We start from the raw sequence: 22,383 nt of genomic DNA, 5'->3' as shown, positions 1-22,383 counted from the left end.
TTCATCCCTGTTTAAATTAAATGTCCATCTCTACAAACATTCCACGGGAAAAGAGATGAACAGGGTTTTAAAAAAAAATACCACGGATGCTTTTGCAGTTCTATATAATCTATTTGATAATGTCACAAAAAGATCATCTTTGATGTTTTCTATTATTTTGTAGATTACCGATATTTCAAGGCCCCAGTTCTAGTTACGTAGTACCTCTAATTGGCCTAATGACCTTAAAAGAATGGAGCTGCCCATCAAAGGAAGAGTTAGGTAATTGTTGATTTAGAGTGAAAGTTCAAATTGAGTGACCAACATATATGATCCCCCAGAAAGGTTGATAACCCAATTGTCCTTTAAAATGGATATACCTGTATACCTACCTGTTAAATGTACTTTATATATGCTAAATATTCGCTGTGGCATTCCTTGCGCTTCAGTTTCTGAAGCGAGTAAATAACAAAATTCCACCTTTTGGCTATTAACTGAACAATTTTAACTTCAAAGAAACTGGGACATAACAATTCCCTTGGTGGTAGTTATGTATGGTTTAATGGTCGGGTGCGAGACATTAAGTAATATATTGATACTGCAGGAGGCGTTAGCCGAGTGTTGTTTCAATATACATGTATTACGCAATGTCTTTAGCTCGATACCATTAAACAACTTACAATACAGACACTATCCCACACGTGCTTTTCAATGAAATACGTCACGCGAGTCCAATATTTTATCTAGTATAGATAATGTACGATTGGCAAGTTGCCCGTACATTATTGGAAATAATGGTATGCCAACATCAAAGGATGACGTCACATCTGTATTTTAAATCTGTCGAAGTTACCGTTAAAGATATCTATATATTTTAAACAGTAATCGAATATATATAATGGCGTTTAACGTCCGATTTTGATGCACGCACTGAGATAATGAAAACGAGAATACGTCATGGAGTATGCTACGGGGGAAATTGAGCCCGGGCAGCGGCTTTAAGGCCTACTCTTTATTTCGAAATCTAACAGGGTTCTGTTACGTGCACGCCAATGTGTACACGGGGCCTCGGTTTTTCGTCCCATCCGAACAACTATACGTTTCTCCCTTGGCTCCCCATAGAATATAAATGTATAATGATGTAGTTTAGAGTATGAAATTAATATCATAAAAATCGCATTCTTTGCCATATCATGCCATAGCATTATCAATTTTAGATTTTATGTGTGTAAGCATATTAGAAAAACATCTGGTGTAATTAAAATCTCCATTTATTTTGTTCAAAGTTTTGATGAAAAAGAGTCAACTCATTATTTTTTTCTCCGATAATTTTGGTTTATTGTTGTCTTCATATATGTTATAGTATTTTCAGAGCCATTCGCATTAATTTTATGCCGCAAAAAAATCTTGTTTTGCAGTATCATATTATAACCTTATACAATGTCAATTTAACTCCAGTGTCAATATACTCCAATTCCACCGTTAATATGACCGATATAAACGGACGGCTACCAGTTCCCAAAGAAATCATTCTAGGTCAACTTGAAAAGGTAGGTATTTTATTTGGAATTCTACTCTTACCTTTGATTAGGTGTTGGCTGCGAACGAAAATAGGGGAAGTTTGTTCCCTAATCCCATTTAGATATCCCGACAATCTGATCCTAATTCGTTTCGTTTTTATAGTTCAAAATTTCGTTTTACTTGTCTTTACTACATTAGGATCTGGAAGAATTGTTATCATTAACGTGTTCTGAATGTTGTGAGCTATTAGCCAATGAAATGGTCTGTTACGGCGAGCTTTAGGCGTGTTTTGCACGGAACTGTAGGTAATCCACTATTACCATCAATGCTGATTGGTTAATCAAATGTCTGAAGTCATAGGGTCAAAAGCCGCTCGTATGACCTCTGACGCGACCTATCGCTACAACCGGTCAGATCTTCATGTAGTGTAGGCCATCGAAAGTATAAAAAACGAAACGAAATATAGATCTGTATATTAATGAGATTGGATATCCCAAATAAAAATATTGTTTTAAAAAAAGGCATCAAATGAGTTAATGTCCTACCGCACTGCATCCACCAAGCAACGAAACCGGTATACGCCACGCTGTGAGAGCAATTGTGCCAGAGAAGCAGCCTTTCCGCCACCCACTGACAAGAGGAAACCAGGTGGGAACATCCCGAGGTACTTTCTCGGCTCACATCGGGGATAACACCCGGAACACTCCGATAATAGTGAGCCAGTGTCTCATTGAGCCACCGCGGTTGTCATAGTGATTCATTCCTTTATACACGGTGAATTCTGGACATAAGTCCTTACATAAACATGTCACCTCGATCGTGTTCCTGCCAATCCATGGTGTTTTCAGTTAAATCTTGGCTCATCAGGAATGTATTCCACGATTTGGAGAAAATGCATTCTGATATTTTGAGTCAAGTTTCGCCTCCAGTCAGGAGTGCACGATTTATGCTAGATGTCAGTTCTTGCTATAATAGTTCAAAAATAAATAATGGAAAATAAATGTATATTGAAAGTCAAATGACTTTATTCTAAGCACAATTATTAATGGATACCCTTATCGGTTGTATTACAATAGAAAGCTGTGTATATCGATTATGTTGGACATTTTATCCACAGTCTTCATGCGTGACGTCATGCATTTTCGGTAAATTTCAGCTTGTACGACGTAAAAGCGTTTAGCGCAGATATGGCGGACATTGTCTAATCCACTCAATATCTAAGCCGTCAGATGCTCTAGAGAGTTGATTATGGTATTGCCCAGTGAATAAATGTGTTAATAATTATTTATGTAATATTAGGAATAAGCCAGAAAAACGCTTTGCAAAGTGAATTTAGCTCTCGCATAATGCCTCTTTAACATAATCTATTTACACCCGTTTATAAAGTAGGTCAAGTGTGTGGTAAACATAGCCTCATAGTTAAAGTAGGTCAAGTGTGTGGTAAACATAGCCTCATAGTTATTGGTTCTTTTAACCAAAACAAATAAACTATCCATTTCATTACTGCATATTTAACGACATGCAGCTTGGGAAATGGGGTAATGCAAATTTTTTCTAATAGTAAGTGCAGAAGAACCGCACTGTACGCAAATCAAAATTAACAAGACAAACCTGCGGACAAGACAAACCACACAGACATTGTCGTACTCAACACAAAACAGCTCATTTGGTTCAATTTGATTTAACTAATTCGCTTGCGCGTAGTGATCTTTAACAGTAGGAGGATCCTGAGAAAACCCACGAGGTTGGACAGGCGACCTACTCCTTGTCACTTTTAAGCGAGGAATTGAAACCACGCCACTCGACTCAATGACAAACATCGAGATTTCACGCCCATGCGTTAAACAACTTGACCCCCGCCCCCTCACGTGCACCAAGCGCTAATCGTCTCGTTGTTCTTGTTATTCCTCGATTGACGGACCTTGATTTGACGTCACTTTTCCGACGTGGTTTCCCCTTGTTAGTGGTGCAGAACGGAGGGCCTGACAAGGACAGCTATCTAGTCCTTCGGATGAGACGAAAAACCGAGGTCCCGTGTATATATTGGAATGGACGTAAAAGATCCCCTGGCAGTTGGAATTCGATATAAGAGTAGGCGATAGTGACGCTGCCCGGGCAAAATTTCCCTCATAGCATATGCCCGTCTTCATTTGCCCAGTATAGGAGCAGAACAGTAGGACGTTAAACCCAATTTCATTTCATTTCATTTTTGACGTCACAAAACGAAGATGGCGGCTTTGACTTCTTGCTCGTTTCCTGGTCTATGGTACACTCGTTCTTGTTTTAAAAAGAATTTCGTGGATCTACGTGGGTTGGTATAAAAGCCACAATGCTCAGTTTGAAGTGATTTGATCTACGGTGGCGGGTGATTTGACTACGGTGGCGGGTGATTTGACTACGGTGGCGGGTGCACAAAATAATGTTACGTGTGGTATTTATACTCGTACCATATTTATTCAATAACTGGACATAGGAATGTGAATTACAATTACTATGCTTTTCATTATTTCTCTCCCTCGCATTCTTCCTCATACATCCCAAGGGAACCCACTCGCTTTGCTTTGACACGGACTAGGCACGATACCACACACTCCCCCCCTCCCCCATAAAAATTTGATAAAACACTGGCTCGCTAGCCTGGAGGTCGCGGATTCGCACCCGGTGTTGGCCGAGAAAGTTCATCGGGATTTTCCGGTGTGACACAGGGCAAAGGACCTGGCGAAAACAGCTGCCTAGTTGTTCGGATGGGATGAAAAACTGAGGTATCAGGTACACATTGGCGTTCACGTAAACTATCCCTTGGCAGTTGGATTTCGATATAAGAGTAGACCGTAGAGCCGCTGCCCTGGCAAAATGCCCATCATAGCACACTGTATGGCGTATGCCCGTCTTCATTAGCCCAGTCAGGATATTAAACCCCATTTCATTTCGCTATAATTGGTTATATGAAATCTAATATTATTCAAAATGAATTGGATTTACGTTTTGGGCAGGAGTGATAACACCGCTTGAACTAAACAAATATATTGTTTTGGTCCGTCCTTTGTGATCAAATTGGCGAATGCGAATGCACATCTCGTTTTGTAAAGTTTATTTTAGATTACATATTGTTATAATTTGACTTGAAAACATAATACCCTATTTCTTAAAGACGTCGGGTTATAGGGAAACTCTAACAAAGTAGATAAATACATCCGGTGGATATTTTATGAAAAAGTGTTTTTTAATAAAAGTCTATTTTGATCATCATTTCTGTCGTTTTTTATAAAGAATTTATTTCTTAATCAAATGTATTGTAATAATGAAGAAATATACAACGAAAAAAAAAATTCTAATATCATTGTTTCCGTAGATTAAAGGCTACATTGACGTCATTCTGCTCTACACCCACTGCTCCGTCTGTATGTTCGCAATGTTTATAAATTCTCTCTGTATAAGTCAAAGTTTTTGATATTTCTTTTTTCTTCGTTAGTCCAAAGGAGGAAATGTATCCTATTAGAGTCTCGCAACATTTTCATATAGTTACTGTCCAATATAACCATATACGATAACACTATATACAGTAAAACACCAAAAAACAACCGGAAAACACCATGTTATACTGAATACCGGAAAACACCGGAAAAACACTAAATACCGGAAAACACACTAAATACTAGGGTTAGGGTTGGGTTACGGTTACGGTTAGGATGAGGGTCCGGTATTTAGTGTTTTCCGGTATTCTGTACAACATGGTGTTTTCCAGTAGTTTTCCGGTATTTTTCGGTGTTTTCCTGTGTTTTCCGGCATATAGTATTACCCACCCATATACACCAAAAAATATTTATTATAAATCGGTGTTATGTAGGAGAGACAAGCCTGCTTTGAAATGAGTATTACGTTTGTTCCTGGAGTTTTACGTCCACTTCCACCAAAGAAAACAAAACATTTTATAGTTGCAGGGCAGTTTAATGGTAGCTGGTATTCTTCATCTTCTGATTGGTCTTACCGGATTAGTAGGCGTTATAGCAAGATACGTTGGACCAATCACAATTGTGCCTTCTTTGATGCTAGCTGTACTTTATATGCATAGGGTGACAGTGAAATTTGCCGAATCCTTTTGGGGAACTGCTGTGGCGTAAGTATTTCTGAAATATAACAAGGATCCAATTGCGCTGAATCACCTATCGACGGTTCAACTATGTTTGACAAATCCCACTAGCTTTTCTCACTCAACGCCCACGACATTCTACTTGAAATCATGGTTTTAATCGCAGAGTAATCGTGCTGAACCTATCAGGTCTTATCTTATATTGAGGTCGGTTGTAACAATCGTGTTGATCGTAAACATGTTTATGACGGTTCACAAATGTTCTACGGTCAACACGATTAATTATCTAATCGTGCTTCCAAATCGTGGTGATCGGCTTATGCCTTGAACAAGACAGAAATCACGCTCTGCGATCTCTGTAGAATTATAGAAAACAATGACTTCCATGGTCAGTCGGGTTGTATATATACCCGTCGATGTCCCGTCGTGGCTCAAATCGTGACCACTCTCGGTCCCAATCGTGACCGAGAGTGAAAGACATCGCGCCCACAATCTTATTCGAATGCCAAACAAAAACCGCATCGATTCCTGGTGATCATATCGAAACGTACCCGAACGTATCTGCACGTACCAGATCGTGGACCCAATAGGGGTAGTCCTATCGGAACGAGGGGATCACGTGGCTAAGTGGGTAAGACGCTGGCTAGCTAGCCTGGAGGTCGGGTGTTCGATCCCTGCATTGGCCGAGAAAGTTCATCCAGATTTTCCGGCGTGGTTCCCCCTTGTCAGTGATGCAGGACGGAGGGCCTGACAAGGACAGTTGTCTAGTTCCTTCGGATGGGATGAAAAACCGAGGCCCCGTGTATACATTGGAATGCACGTAAAAGATCCCTTGGCAGTTGGAATTCGATATAAGAGTAGGCGATAGTGCCGCTGCCTGGGGAAAATTTCCCTCATAGCACACTGTATGGCGTATGCCCGTCTTCAATAGCCCAGCATAGGAGCAGAACAGTAGGACGTTAAACCCCATTTCATTTCATTTCATTTCCTACCGGAACGCATCTGAGACCAGATCTTGACAGATCGTATCAATCGTGCAATCGTTACATATCGCATCCAAGTGCACCAAATCGTACCAGAACATATTAACTCGCATCACCTCGTATCCATCCTGAAATTTCAGAGACAATCGTAACGCATCGCACGACATTGAGAACCTAGCAAAAGAGTCTAGTTCATTTCTGACCGTTCACTAAGACCCTAAGTGATTAGTTTTCTTTCCCCTGCTAGTGATAATTCCGTATTCTGTTGCCATCCTACCCCGTTACAAGTTTATCTATTTCCCTTACAGGACTACAGTTTGTGGTGTAATTTTATCATTGTATCTAAGTGGAAAAAAGACGCCGATTCCATTCTGGACTAGGGGCAGAGGTTTCCACATCTTCTGGTATCCATTACATCAGGTGTTTTCGGTAAGGTTGTTTTATTGACTGTCTGACTTCGGTGTTTTCCATAGTGACAATTAAGTACTGACAACAACAACGGTGTGAAACGTTGGGGTATTAAAACCTTATAGGTATACAACCCTCTTTCACCTTCCACTCCAGAGTCACAAACCCTACAATTACATTTATTGAAGACAAAAAAGTATCTTTATTCAAATTTAAATTGATGAACATTCAAGTTTTCCATTCTCTCTTTAAATAAAGGTATAAAATCAGTATTTAATTTGTCCTTTCAGATTTTGACATCTGTAATTTGTCCTTTCAGATTTTGACATCTGTAATTTGTCCTTTTAGATTTTGATATCTGTATTTAATTTGTTATTTTAGATTTTGATATCTGTATTTAATTTGTTCTTTCAGATTTTGATATCAGTATTGTTCGGATGGGCGTTAAGCGCCATTTTTACTAATTTCGGAGTATTATCCAGTGATCCAAATAGTGTCCAGTTTTATGCTAGAACCGATGCTCGGAATCAAATTCTCACAACCAATCCTTGGTTCTTTTTCCCTTATCCAGGTATGTATTTTTACCTGGACCTAGGCTGAGGACCCAGTAATTAGGATTCTGGAAATTTGAAATAATATAGTCTAGTATATTGAAATACAGGTTAAAATACTATATATTATAAGGCATTGTTCATGATAAAATACTCCAAGAATTAATAGACTATGGAAATTACAATATGGGAATTATGGAAACCTTAATAGCGACCAACATTCCAGATTAAATGTGACCTTGATATCTTTCTTGATAAAATACTCAAAGAAACATATATCGACATTTGAAATCACAATATACGAATAACTAAAATGAGATCCCTAGCCACCAACATTCCAAATTAAATGTGGTCTTGATTTCTTGTGTGTTTCTTGTTCATCTTTAGATTTATACATGTGTAATAATGGTGTGTCTTTAGGATGATGTATTCTTTTATAGGTCGGGGGATTGGATGGCCGAATGGTTAGCACGGCCGCGCTGTATCATAAGGTGTGTCATTGAGTCTGTTGGGTCGCCTGTCCAACCTCGTGGGTTTTCTCCGGTTCCTCCGATTTACTCCCACTGCTAAAGACTATTACGTGCAACCGAATTATTGAAATATAATTCAACTATTTGTTAGTCCCGAAATGACATAGTTTGTGTCAAGTGGACGTTAAACCTCATCTTTCTTTCTCTCTCTTTTATAGGTCAATTCGGAAGTTTTAGATTCGACACAGCCGCATTTATAGGAGCTTTTGTTGCAACAATCATGTCCATAGTGGATTCTATCTGCGATTACAACGCATGCGCCAGGATGTGTTTTGTTCCCTTCCCACCAGCCCATGCCATGAATCGTGGAATATTCTGGGAAGGTTTAATGAGTTTTTTTGCTGGTATGACTGGAGCTGGACACGGCACCAACTCGTATGGTGGCAATATTGGTGCTATAGGAATAACTAAGGTTTTTATCATTTCATCTACTTATCTTTCAAGCGATAATTGCATTTGTTTTAAGTCATATGTTTAAAATATGTTAAAATAAAGCCATAAAATACATCTATACACACCCCTAGAATTAAGGCGCATGGTTGCCAGTCCAACCTCGTGGGTTTTCTCTGGGTCCTCTAGCCCCCCCCCACCACCAAACTGCTAAAGACCCCTACGCGAATTACTGAAATGACATTGAACCAAATGTTAGTCCCGAAGATACATAGTTTGTGTCGGATGGAGGTTAAACCCAATTTTTCTCTCCCTTTAGCTTGGTGTTTCTATTACACGGTTTCCCTTGCTGAAATTGTGATGTTTTAAGATTCAATTTACGAGTCCTACCCATTTAAAGATACATTATGGGAGATTCGATAACGAGTTGGTAGTTCTCATTATAATAGTTAAAAACTAGATAATGTAAAGGTAATTTGCTGAAAATTTCATTCAAATTGATCCACTATGAGCCGAAAATTTCCGCCTAGACTCGATCATCATTACTAAAGTCAGTACGATAAACAGCATAGTCTCGATGATCCATTTAATCATTAAATCGTGAAGGAAAGTTATGCAGTAAATCGGCTCATAATCCTCTAAAGATCGCAGGCTAGCGATGCCATCGAGAGTTGATTATGGTCTGGATAGGTTAATTAATGTCTAATTAATAATTTAGATAACATTTCAGGCTCTTGCATAATGTATATTTAATAGTTGTTTTCAAGAAACACACCCACACGTTTAGTGGGGCGGTTAAGCAAAAAAATGTGCACTTTGGGTTAAAAGCATGAAACTTGGCACATAGATGGCATCAACCCTACTGATTATTTTGGGATGTGGATCCACCTCAGCAGCTCTCCCTGGTGGTCGTTACGGCCATCTTTTCCGCAATTTTGGGTATATTTTGGCCGCCATTTTGAATTTCTGCCATCTTGGATTTGGGGAAACTATTTTAAGAGATTATTTTTCAGTTCAATTACAATAAAAACCTTATATTTGATATATTACAAGGCATACATTGCGTGATAATCACCCATCCTATCTGGAAATTCATTTTTCTTCAAATTTTGGCGGCCATTTTTTAAATCAGGCAAACCCCAAACGAAAATGACGTCATAGATAAATCTTTTTTCCAAAATCGTGTTCAGCTAGCAATTTTGCATCTGGAAATTGCTGGCCTGAAATGATTTGTAAAAAGATGTCTTATTGTGACACCCCTTGTTATATGTATATCAATGAATAGGCGGCCATTTTGGAAAAGATGGCCGTAACGACCACATCCCAAAATAATCAGTAGGGTTGATGCCATCTATGTGCCAAGTTTCATGCTTTTAACCCAAAATGCACGATTCTACCAAAAATTCTTCCTTAACCGCCCCACTAGTTAGTCTTATGTTTGGATTGAAATAATGATATTGTATATATTTAGTAACATTTATTTCCTTGTTGAAAGTATAAGATAGGACCTCAGGTGTTTGTCAGCATAAACTTGATTATTTTTTTCCAGGTTGCGAGTAGAAGGGTATTTCAGGTATTAGCTCTCATCTACATGTTGTTCGCTGTATTAGGAAAATTAAATGCCGCATTCATCACCATACCTTACAGTGTTTTGGGCGGTACCATGATATTATATTTTGGAATATTTTTCGGTATCGTTCTATCTCAATTACAATTTATCGATTTAAACAGTACCCGGAACCTGGCTATACTTGGTATCAGTATATTGGTGGGTTTTATGTCACCCTATTGGGTAGAGAACAACCCAGAGGCAATTGATACAGGTAAGATAAATAAAATGAAATGGGGTTTTAACGTCCTAATGTTCTGTACCAATTTATAAATTAATGTGCGATTGAAGACGAATAAACGCTTTGCAGTTTTTTTATATGGCAGTTTGCTCACATACCTGCGCTACGGTCTAGTCTTATTGCAAATTTTAACTGTTATAGATTATTTTACGTGCATGTCGACGTGTACATAGGACCTTGGGTTTTCGTCCCATCGACTAGACTCTGCTCGTTGTCAGGCCCTTCGTCCTGCATTATGGCCATTTCCTGGATGGATCCTGGGAGAGAGAGAGAGAGAGAGAGAGAGAGAAATGGGTTTAACGTCCACTCGACACAAACTTGGTCATTTCGGGACTAACATATGGTTTAATTTTATTTCAATAATTCGCTTGCGTATAGGGGTCTTTAGCAGTGGGCGGAAACCGGAGGACCCGGAGAAAACCCACGAGGCTGGACAGGCGACCCTACTCCTTGTCACGTACAACCGAGAATTCGAAACCACGCCAGTCGACTCAATGATGGATGGACCCTGGACCTCCTGGCTATAGTAAGTCAGTGTTTTAATCATCCTGAGTAGCATACTATGGACCATGAACCGAGATTGGCATCACCACCGCTATCTTGTACGTGTGACGTCATACCAAGTAAACATGGACCCAATCTCCCAAACAGAGTTGTCTTTCCTTACCTTCCTCGCCTCGCAGGATAACGAGACTGGGGAATGATATGGATCTGAGCATGACGTCACCGCCGCCATCTTGGAATTGTGATTTGATATCAAACATCGAAATCCGCCAATCGCTGCACGATTACCAAAGGAACAATCATGTCCAGTTTCATGCCGATTCTACTTGTATTTGTAGAGCTTTAGACATTTTTCAAAGTATGTCGCCCCCAAGAACAGGAAGAACGGTGGGTAGCGCTTTGAGAACGCAGGGGCTTTTTTTTTCAAGAAAACGAAAGTAAAAATATCTTAGCCTTCCGATTGACCAAGAACTAAATTATGTCCTATGATTTTTTCAAGATAAGCCCCTGGTCTAAAAATCATCAAGCTTTGTTCCAGGTATTCAGTTGGTATTTTACAGTAAGGGTTAGGTGGTCCGTCAAACCAAGAACCGACAATAAAAAAATTGATGTTCACCTTATATTTTGGAAAAATGACTGTGGGTTTTGGGGGTTTTTTTGTTTTTCTTTTTTTGTTGCACTAAATATTTGTTTCTTATCATGTCCTCTCACAAACCTTTTGTGTCTTTATCTTTAGGAGTACCTGAATTGGATAGAACTTTAACCATGTTGTTAGCTAATGGTATATTTGTAGCTGGAGTCGTGGCCTGTTTTCTCGACAATACTGTTAAAGGTAGGTCGTTGAGATGTTTAAACTTATTGAATAGTTGACGTTATTAGCCAGACTGGTGCAGCGTTCACGTGTATACAATGAGTCGTACTGGTTTAACTACTTTATAATGAAATGGGGTTTAACGTCCTTGCTATGAGGGAAATTTTGCCCGGACAGCGGCGCTACAGCCTACTCTTGTATCGCATTCCAACTGCCAATCTTGTATCGCACTCCAACTGTCAAGAGGTCGTTTACGTGCACACCAGACCTCGGGTTTTTATAGTATAATCCGAACGCCTAGACAGCTCTCCTTGTCAGGTCTCCCGTACTGCACCACTGACAAGGGAAAACCACGCCGGAAAATATCGATGAACTTTCCCGGCCAACACCGAGCCAGCGTCTTTCCTATAAGAAGAGTCTGTGCTATCTTTCAATGTGTGAGGGGCGTTGGTATAGCCTAGTGGTCTAGAGTGTCACGCTTCGACCTCTAGCTGACCGGTCACCTCTGGCTTGCGGTTGTGTTTTCGATCCCTGGTGTGAGCGTATGTGGCTTGGAGATAGGAGCGCCTTCTCAACCTCGTGCGTTTACTCCGAGTACTCCAGTTTCCTCCAACAGGAAAGACCCCTGCGCGTGCGCTAAGATAATGAAAATAAAAAAAAGACAACTTGTCTGCGATATCACCTTCGGTGGAAGCCGAACGTTAAACACTAAGAACATCAACATCTTTCAGTGTGTGAAATTTTGTGTTCAGCCGCTATCAAAATCTGTTATTACTGTCTGTTTATTTTCATATTCCAGGAACGATACAAGAACGCGGTTTAATAGCCCAACTAGAAGGCGAAGGGACACAAGTCGGGGACCATAAAGTAGAATATGAAGAGGGGATGGAGGTTTATGACATACCATGGGTTCCAAATTTCATAAAGTCATCGAGGTTTGCAAAATATTGCCCAATATTGCCGTACTTCCCAGAGAAAGACACACAAACGAAATAATTATAATATGAAATAAATACGTGTACATTTGTAATGTTATTTAATATTTTTGTCATGAATATACCGGTACGTTTCTTATCTTTTTCCGTTGAATGTTTTTATTTTATGTGAAATTTCCGATGGAGAGAGAGAAAAGGAGGGTCTGTAGAAGTGCGAGAGAGAGAGAGAGAGAAATGGGGTTTAACGTCCACTCGACACAAACTAGGTCATTTCGGGACTAACATATTGTTTTTAATTTTATTTCAATAATTCGCTTGCGCGTAGGGGTCTTTAGCAGTGGGGGGAAACCGGAGGACCCGGAGAAAACCCACGAGGTTGGACAGGCGACCCTACTCCTTGTCACGTACAACCGGGGATTCGAAGCCACGCCAGTCGACTCAATGACAGACTTTATGATACAGCGCGCGCACGCTAACCATTCAGCCCCCCCCCCTTTAGAAGTGGGAGGGTGCCCGCTCTATTTAAGGGGAGTTAAAGGAGCAGTGAGAATAAGTATGCCCATCTAAAGCCAAATACGCAATAGCCCATTTAACCTACCTGAGAGACATGCGCGGAGTTTGGGTAGGGGAGGATTCCAAAATCCGAACTGAGTTGTGTATGGCTGATATAAACTGGAGGCCACAGGTATAACAACATAATTATATATGTGGCTTGATTTTGCCTTTTAATCTGAAAATTATACAAACGTTTCGTTCCGTTTTATATTCCGATTGTTTAAAGAGCAAGTAATGCACATAAGCTAGTAAGGTGTCACGATGGTCGTATGTCATCAGTATTATCATATCAAAACTGATCTAAAGAGACACACAGTATGCTCAATGTTTTAGTTTATTACAATAGGGAATGCAGCCTTAAAGATCTTTTCTGCAACATGAAACTTTTCCATAAATCAGTTACCGTTTCGTTATTCAGTTGGATATGATTTAGTTTGATTTATATGTAAAGGTTAAGGATGCATGGTTTCGTACGATTATCTATATGGTAAACTTTATCCTTGCGTGGTTTCGTACGATGATTTATGAAGAGGGGGTTCTTTCTATTATAATTCACCAGCTTTATATATGGTTTCTCGTGTATAATGTCACTCACTCGTTTATATTGTGGTATTACAGTTTAATGCGTCCTGTTTTCATATCAAATCCGAGGGTGGGGGACGGGGTGTCTAACGCATTCGCTTTATACCATAAGGCCTGGCATTTAATAAAGTAAGATGTTCTCAGAAATGAAACATTAGCACTTAAAAGGACTTTTTTCGGTTCGTTAAAAATAATTTCCAGTTTGTCGCAATTAGATTTTATGCAAAGTCTGAGATAAAACTTAATGAACGTTTCGACAAGTTCTTGCAAGGAATAGCTTTCGATTGTTCGGGTATGACGAATCGCCGATGAGCGGGTATTTAATAACACTCTACGTGGCGAATGCCTGTCTTCTCTATCCCGGTTGACGCCTAACACTAGACGTTAAAAATGTTAGTTACTATTCTGAAAACAATGTTACATAACTCCTAACCGGGGACCATCGCACGCATTGGTGCGCACGTAAAAGAACCATAGGAATACAGGGGCGGATCTAGGAATTTTGAAAAGTGGGGCGCCGCAAAATGAGGGCACTGACTGCGGAGACGGGGCACGCCGCTGAGGGGGGTGGGGGAATTATCCGTCATTTCCTTGCATCTGTAGCCATTCCAAGAGCTATTTGGCTAATATTTTCGTCTAAGTAAACGTTCGGAAATCGTTGATAAAGAGCCTTAAAATCGAGCAAAAAAGCCAGTTGAACATGCGACTCGAAAATTGTCACGGCGATCGAGGCATTATGATGGGAAAAAAGACGAATCTATTCCCTAGCCTCTTCACTATTTAAGCCTTGTAACTTGTACTGTGTACTGTCCACACATGAAACAATGCTACATTAAGTTGCACTCATGCGTGTCGGTGATGGGCATGAGGATATACGCCGCCGATTCCACAAGATGCTATCATTGATGTCTTGTCTATAGTCACTCTATAGGATTAGGGCACCGTCAGCTAAACAACAAGAATTCGTTTGAAAGTGGAAGCATTAATTAGACCAGACTGGTGTGTTTGAGTCGATGGTTTGAGTCATTTGGGATCCCTGCAACGGGTTGGGAACGGACATATTTGGGTCTGAGAAAAGGCACTTTCAGCAGTAAAAAAGGGCACTGTCGCCCCCCCCCCCCCTTGGATCAGCCTCTGGAATATGGGAAATCATTGGAGGACAAGACGAATACACACGGGGTTGAACAGGGGGTAACTAGTCATTGTCATGTACAAGCTTGGAATCGACATCACGTCACTTGAATCAATAACAGATCTTAAACCACTCGATGACCCAATCCTTCGATACGACCTAAAGATTTGAAGACATCTTAAAATAAATTAATACACAACTCTTTACTAGATATTTATATCTGCATTTTCACCACAATACAAAACTACATTGTACAACAACTTACATGAGTACAGAGGCTATCAACGCAGATCGTAGGAAGATAGCGCAACATGTTACATCCAATGAAGTTCGTAGGAAGATGGCGCAACATGTTACATCCAATGAAGTTCGCAATGAAGATGGCGCAACATGTTACATCCAATGAAGGTCGTAGGAAGATGGCAGACCATGTTACATCCAATGAAGTTTTAAGTATATGTTAGAGGCGGTGACAGAGAATTAATATTAAAATCATTTTGATTAACATTAAAGTCATTTTGATTAACATTAAAGTCATTAAAGTCATTTTAATCAACATTAGGTCATTTTAATAAACATTAAAGTCATTTCAATGTACAATAAAGTCATTGTAATCAACATTAAAGTCATGTTAATTATCATTGAAGTCATTTTAATGGTCTGTTACTTTCGGTTTATGTAGCTTAATATTTTCACAGCGCAACATGTTCTGGGGAAATTTTAGAGGCGGCCACAGAGAATTAACATTGAAGTCATTGGAGAAATCCATGGTGATCTGTGGCCAGCTGTTTTATCCCACATTATTATTAACAGACATATGCATGTAGATCGTTCTGTACTTCAGTCAGTAACAACAACCGCTGCCCTTTATTGAAGTCCCTTACCGATTTTTTAATACTTTACTATTGATGAACCGTAACAAAGATCGCTATATTTGGAATGTGTTAAAACCTGTTTTGTCATATATGTAATAACAGTGAACACCAACATTGTCCTTTAACTCTCATTTTCCCGTTCATCACTTCTGTAACTTAAACTCTGTATAGAAGTATTGATATTGTTCGCATGTCGACCGACATCACTTCCATGTGCCAATCTACGACAACAACGGGTACACCACTGACGTACGATCTGTCGAATATTATTATTGCTGGTAAAACAGATAATTGGATTAAAGATGCCGTTTGCCATACGCATGAGCTGCAGAATATGCTCGAGTATGTTCCCTCGAAGCATTGATTGAGGGCAAACCTTAGCCAGGTTACATACGGCGAAGTACAAATGGCCAGGCATCATACAGATTAAATACGATACGGTGATAATAAAGGCTAATATTAAAATCTTGTTTTTCCTCTTTACTTCCTGCTGCATATGATATTTATTGGTTAGATCCCGTCTCTTCCAAAAATACATGGATATGAAACCAGCAAAATACAACACAAAGTTTAGTGTTAGTAAAATAAACATTAACAACGCGGATGCTCCAATCGTTGAGACGAAGATTAACGAAAAATCATAACAGCCTACGGACGAATTATCCCGAGATAAAATAATAAACCTTAAAACAGAATATACAATAAACACACAAGGTGGCAGCCATATTATTGTTATGTATAAAGTAGTTCGTCTAGACTGACAACTGAATCTATATTTCAGCGGTAACCAAAAGCAAAAGGCAATATCTCCAGCCAAGCAAATGTTTGAACAAGCAAGCACCAATCCCCCAGAACGAAAACAAAGACCTTTCAGAATTCGCAGAGGACATCTAAATTGTTCAAAATTGGGTAAAACAGCTTCCATAGTATGACTACCCAAAAGAAAGCAGGCCTGAATGTTACACATGATGTTGCCTATACAGATATTCCAAACGATCAGTTTTATTTTTGCCAAAGTTCCGTGACATTTTCTGATGGTAATGATGGTAACTGTTGAAAGTAATATACCAACCAAAGCAATAACAGCCCTAAGGATCTCCAGATAAAACACAGTGGTGTCCAAAGAAACCTTGCCTCTAGAAAATGTTGATGATTCATTCATAGAATTATTTCTTGTTTCATTTGCGGTCAAAGAATCCATTTTTGCTCTCAAGACCTGAAATTAAAATAATTTTTGGTTAATATAATTAGAAACATTGAAAGGCTTGCAAAAACGAGAAACAGGGTTTGGGCAAACATTCACTTGACTTTACCAGAATATTTGTAGACCAATGTAAGGTCAATTTGAATCAAGCTCTTGACTGGTGTGCATGTGGGGATCGGACCACCAAATATTCTCCTATTGGTCTCAACGTTACTTCTTGTTTCTTTGTCCGATTCTAACCTATGTTTACATTGCCTCGAGCAATTTGTTCCTTGAACTGCAGAAATAGTATTCACTGTGTCACTATTTAGAAACCAATTACTTTACGAAATTAAAATATCTTCAAATAAGTATACAATACCTGTAGTCGAACTAAACTTTAATGCGGCTTCTCCGGCAAGTTTCTTAGGAAACGTTTGTCTGCGATATCACCCACGTTAGAAGCGGACGTATAACCCCCTACTACCTGCCTGTCTACACGATTTACTTTAGTCTTCTTACCTCCAGCAGTTATTGATGAAATATCGCCAACTCTTTAACGGCAACTCAAGAATCTATTTTGATCTATCTTGAAAATATCATAGAGAAAAGCATCCAGTATATTGCCAGATGAGATTTTTTACTTGTTAAAATACGTGTAGTATATCTATATTTATAATGTATATATAGTAGAGGAAATTAAGGCGGAGAAAAACATAAAATCAATACGGACGATGACGATATCAACCAATACGGGGGTCTTCAATTTGATAAGCAAAAAATTACCTTATAAGGGAATGGCAAGTTCGATTATTTGTTGTTTTTTTTCCAGCACAATCATTTATCTTATGTCTCTAAGTTATCATAAATACAGTGTACTTTAGAAGCGTCGCTGAAGCTAAAGAGGATCTTTTATGTGCACTACTAATTAGGTTTTTCTCTATCCGAACGGGGAGCTGCGGTGGCTGGGTGATTAGATGTTAGCCGAGAAAGTTTATCGGGATTTTCCAGCACAGTCCCCCCTTCTTGTCAGCAGTATAGGACGGGGGGGGGGGGGGGGCTGGCAAGAGACAACGCATAATCGTTCGGATGGAACAAAAACCTGAACGACTAGACGCTTTTCCTTTCTAGCCCTCCGCCACCCCGAAAAATTTTCTGGCCAAACACGGGAATCACTGGGGCACAGGCAGATTGTTTTTCAGTTATAAGGTAGGGGTGTCGCAATGGCTGTATAAGGACATATATAGGGTAACAGGTGTTTGCAATAGGGACAGTCACTACTAATGTACATACCATCGAATCCCGACCCCACCCGATCCCACCCAGTTGCATCTGGAAGCTAATCATACAGAAAAGGGTGTACTTGCCTTGCTGTTCTGTAAACCTCGGCCAGTATGTACTGGGCCCTGTTTCACAAAAACTTAAACTAAAATCACTAAAATAGAGTTTAATTAAAATCAAAATGAAATTTTAAATTTAATGCGTGTCAAGAAACCGTTTTTAACTTAAAATGCAACTTTAATAGATTTTAGTTAAAATTGCTTGCGCTCGCGCAGTGCACAATTCCGACGAGGACACTTAGGGTGTAAGCATAAACGCTTTGGAACTGAAAACTGTTTCCAGGTTGAACTAACGGTTACGATACCAAGGGGGAGAGTTTCATGCGTTGTATTAATGTCTGCACATGGTCATAAAGTCGTGGAGAGATGAAATAAATAAATTTATTGCGTATTATTCGATTTGAAATGTATCGGTTGGTTGGCCTTGAACTTGCATGTCGCTTTCGTGACCTCGGCATTTGATTTACTCGCAGACTTCAATGGAAATAGTGCGTATCGATAAACTAAATCGCTTGAATTTCGTAGTTTTATGGTATTTTAGATAACAGAAACTATTGGGAATTGTCACAAACATGTGATATTTCAGACTCAAACGATTAATCTAGACTGTAAATTATTGTCGAATTTTAAAAGTATTTAAACAACTTTTATACTAATACACGAAATAGCCAATGCCTAGATTTCAAATGTTAGTCCCATTGACCCTTTCAATAATACTTTGAAAATGCTAAAGTGTCATACTCCTTATTGGATAATACCTATCTATCTTACTAAATTAAAATGATTTTCCCCCATAAAAAATACCCCTGGTTCCTATATAAAAATTCTCTGACTTACGCAGTGTTATTAACGAACGCATTAATTAAGAAATAATAATAAATTCATGATATTAAAATTTAATTTCAAATAGGCCTATAAAATGTTTCAATTAATACATTTGAGATTATTGATTATCTTCATGCAAATCATCTTAATCCCCAAACCATATGAGTAAATACTTTGCGTATGACGTGTCTAGTATTATAGAACTGTAGGCCTTCTAATACCAAGAAATTGGCAATTTTAAACTACAAAGATATCTTTTTATAGACATTAGATATGAAGTAGGTTCAATTTTAGGTTTTACTATATAATAGTAACAAAAAGTTTTGTTTAAGGGGTTCTGTGGGTTTTTTTGTAGTTCTTGGGGTTTTAATTGGGGCGTCATCTAATTGCTTATATTGCCTTATATTTTCCCCCATAAAAAATACCCCTGGTTCCTATATAAAAATTCTCTGACTTACGCAGTGTTATTAACGAACGCATTAATTAAGAAATAATAATAAATTCATGATATTAAAATTTAATTTCAAATAGGCCTATAAAATGTTTCAATTAATACATTTGAGATTATTGATTATCTTCATGCAAATCATCTTAATCCCCAAACCATATGAGTAAATACTTTGCGTATGACGTGTCTAGTATTATAGAACTGTAGGCCTTCTAATACCAAGAAATTGGCAATTTTAAACTACAAAGATATCTTTTTATAGACATTAGATATGAAGTAGGTTCAATTTTAGGTTTTACTATATAATAGTAACAAAAAGTTTTGTTTAAGGGGTTCTGTGGGGTTTTTTGTAGTTCTTGGGGTTTTAATTGGGGCGTCATCTAATTGCTTATATTGCCTTACAATAAAATAAACGGGTTGGCCGCCGCTATATTTCCCATGCAATGAAAAGAAAATGAATGAAAATTAATTTTCTGAATGACAGCATGTTAAAATTATGTGACCCGGGCCATTGGCAATATTATCATTATTCCAAATATATCTATATGTTGCAATAGATCTAACAACGTAGCTCTTATCAATGTTTGTTAATGTCGTGATTTTAAGATAGGAGAGGGTGACGGCTGTCCGAAGTTAAAATTGATTTTAGTTAAAATTTTCCCTAAACTAATTTTGTGAAAAGCTAATATTTTATATTAAGATAAACTTTTAACTTAAAATATTATTTTAGTGGATTTCATTTGAAATGCTTAAAATCGTTTTGTGAAACGCATCTATCTAAGTTAAGAAGGAATTTTAGTTTCAGACGATTTGAAGGAGATAAATTAAGAGTCAATCCGTGAGAAAACCATGTAAAATCGTGCAGAATCGGCAGATCGAATTCATGCCGGGGGGGGGGGGTGATTTATGGACCCCCTCAGACTACTTCACAGCCAGAAGGTCCGATTTCAAAATTTTACCTTTATTGAGAAACAGTCTCTGGATGAATTTGGCAAATTTTGCCATTTTTCAGGTCAATTTTGATCAATTTTTAGTCACCTATTGTAGCGAGTCTAGGGTTTGGATGGACATGGTGGTGATTGGTGATGTTAGTGGTGGTCTTCCTGTGCCCCAGTGTGAAGACCATAAAGTCGCATCTGTTCTCTGAGAGTAATGACCAGCAAAATTGTAACATATGGCGACTAAAATAGAAAATATACACCTGCGAAGATTAGCTCTATTTTCTATGATGCGGGGGTAGGTCAAAATATCGAAATGGTTTTATGCATACCCTCTATCGATATAAAGAATAAAATCTCTGTCACCCGTCTTCAATTAATGCGAAATCATAAGTCAAAGTTGGTGAATTTTCCCTATTGTAAATCTCTCATTCTCTATGAAATGGCCAACTACTTTTATTCTTGGTAAGCCAGCTCTCTCCATTTCACCAAGTCATTCGCCCGCGCTCACTGGTAGCAGCTTGAAACCCCCTCGAGCAAAACTAGTCTCTGTGATGAGTCTCTTTGATGGTATCCAATCAAAGATGGCTGTGCCCCGAAAGTGCACAAAATTGCGTTTTGTTTTCTCATTTTTTGGCCATTAAATGTGGTACATATCCCCGATAGAGCAAGAAAATCACTTCATACGATTGAAAAAATGTACTAAGGACATTAAGGTCCACCTTTTAGCACATCACATACCAATAAGTGATGTGAGAACTAAATCAAACGGAATATTCCAAAAGGATGCTTGATGCCACATCTGAGGAGAAGCCATACAAAGATCGCGATGTATCACTTGGAATTAGCTTATTCCTATTGGAACGGCTAAGTGAAATACTATACTATTGAAATAAAGAGGGGAGAAATTGTGTCTTTGAAATATCGATTGAAACCTTGCGTGTGTGCTCGACCATAATCAAATTAGCAGAAAACAGTTGTGCGGGGATACTACAGATACAACAACTTATCCATCAATCAATTAGTCAATTTTTTAGGTTAATTGGTATTATTACTTATTAGAGTACAATTAAATCAGATTACCATTAGGTACACGTAATTAAGTTACATCCCTGGTTTGTCAGCATTAACTAAGCATTGTTATGTACATGTATATATTGTCCTGTCATATTTTCATCATAGCTTGATAATGACTAGAGAAGCCTAGTCGAAACGTCGCTCAGTAAAAAACAGTAATTGTATACCATAGAATTGTGACCTGTATACTCTAGTTCAATTACTAAATGCCATTGAAACAGTTTAGATACTCCAGTTGACTGATTTAAGCGATGGGTTTCAGAAGTCCTCAAACCAGCTGTATTGAGTCTGATATAGATGTAATACCTTTACTAAAGGCCAGCTCTCTGCTTTTTTATTAACTTTAGAAGCATTAAAAAATTCTTGTTAATTTTAGAATTTTTTTCTTCTATTCTATGTATATGCCGGAAATAATATTCTGCCCATAATGAGGAAATGGGCTGTCAAAAGAGCCAAGTTCCTACACCGCCTCAGGGTATTTCCTCAACTAAATAATATGGCACAGGGTCAAAAATTCAACTTCATCATATGATCATTTTCGGAGCGCAAAATGGATCTTGCTGAGCCTTTTCAAACTGATTTGTACATGAAGACATTTCTATCTGGGACCACCTCTCAAAATATTCTTAATATCAACCCCAACGTATATGGGCAATTGAAAAATCTCTCTCTTGTATCGAGTCTCCGGATGATGGATTGGCTGGAAAATGGGATCAGGCCAGTCGATCAATCGTAGACTTGATTTCAGAAAATTTTACAAATGTTGCCCCTTGCAAATACTTAGAAAATAAGTTAAGTAAATTATATTATATTATGTGGTTTGGTTGTTTCAGGTTATTGTTGGAACTAATGACATCTCTCCCACTGCTACACCAT

At 38.5% G+C, this 22,383-nt stretch overlaps 1 protein-coding gene across 1 annotated transcript in view; it reads left to right on the top strand.

Moving 5' to 3' along the window:
* The window catches only part of LOC126815096 (solute carrier family 23 member 1), a 38,831-nt gene extending 26,179 nt beyond the window's left edge, over window positions 1-12,652 (top strand). The window contains exons 3-11 of the mRNA XM_050540633.2: window positions 164-261; window positions 1,438-1,529; window positions 5,436-5,617; window positions 6,882-7,002; window positions 7,396-7,552; window positions 8,221-8,474; window positions 10,002-10,275; window positions 11,543-11,638; window positions 12,417-12,652. Of these exons, the coding sequence (XP_050396590.2) occupies window positions 164-261; window positions 1,438-1,529; window positions 5,436-5,617; window positions 6,882-7,002; window positions 7,396-7,552; window positions 8,221-8,474; window positions 10,002-10,275; window positions 11,543-11,638; window positions 12,417-12,613 (1,471 nt within the window). The 3' untranslated portion in view covers window positions 12,614-12,652. The remainder of the gene's footprint in view (window positions 1-163; window positions 262-1,437; window positions 1,530-5,435; window positions 5,618-6,881; window positions 7,003-7,395; window positions 7,553-8,220; window positions 8,475-10,001; window positions 10,276-11,542; window positions 11,639-12,416) is intronic.
* Window positions 12,653-22,383: the final 9,731 nt, after the last annotated feature.

This window comes from Patella vulgata, chromosome 3 (assembly GCF_932274485.2).
Source record: "Patella vulgata chromosome 3, xgPatVulg1.2, whole genome shotgun sequence".
Taxonomy (NCBI): Eukaryota; Metazoa; Mollusca; class Gastropoda; family Patellidae; genus Patella; species Patella vulgata.
Note: the sequence above shows the minus strand (reverse complement) of the source record. Positions and strands in the feature narration are given on the sequence as shown.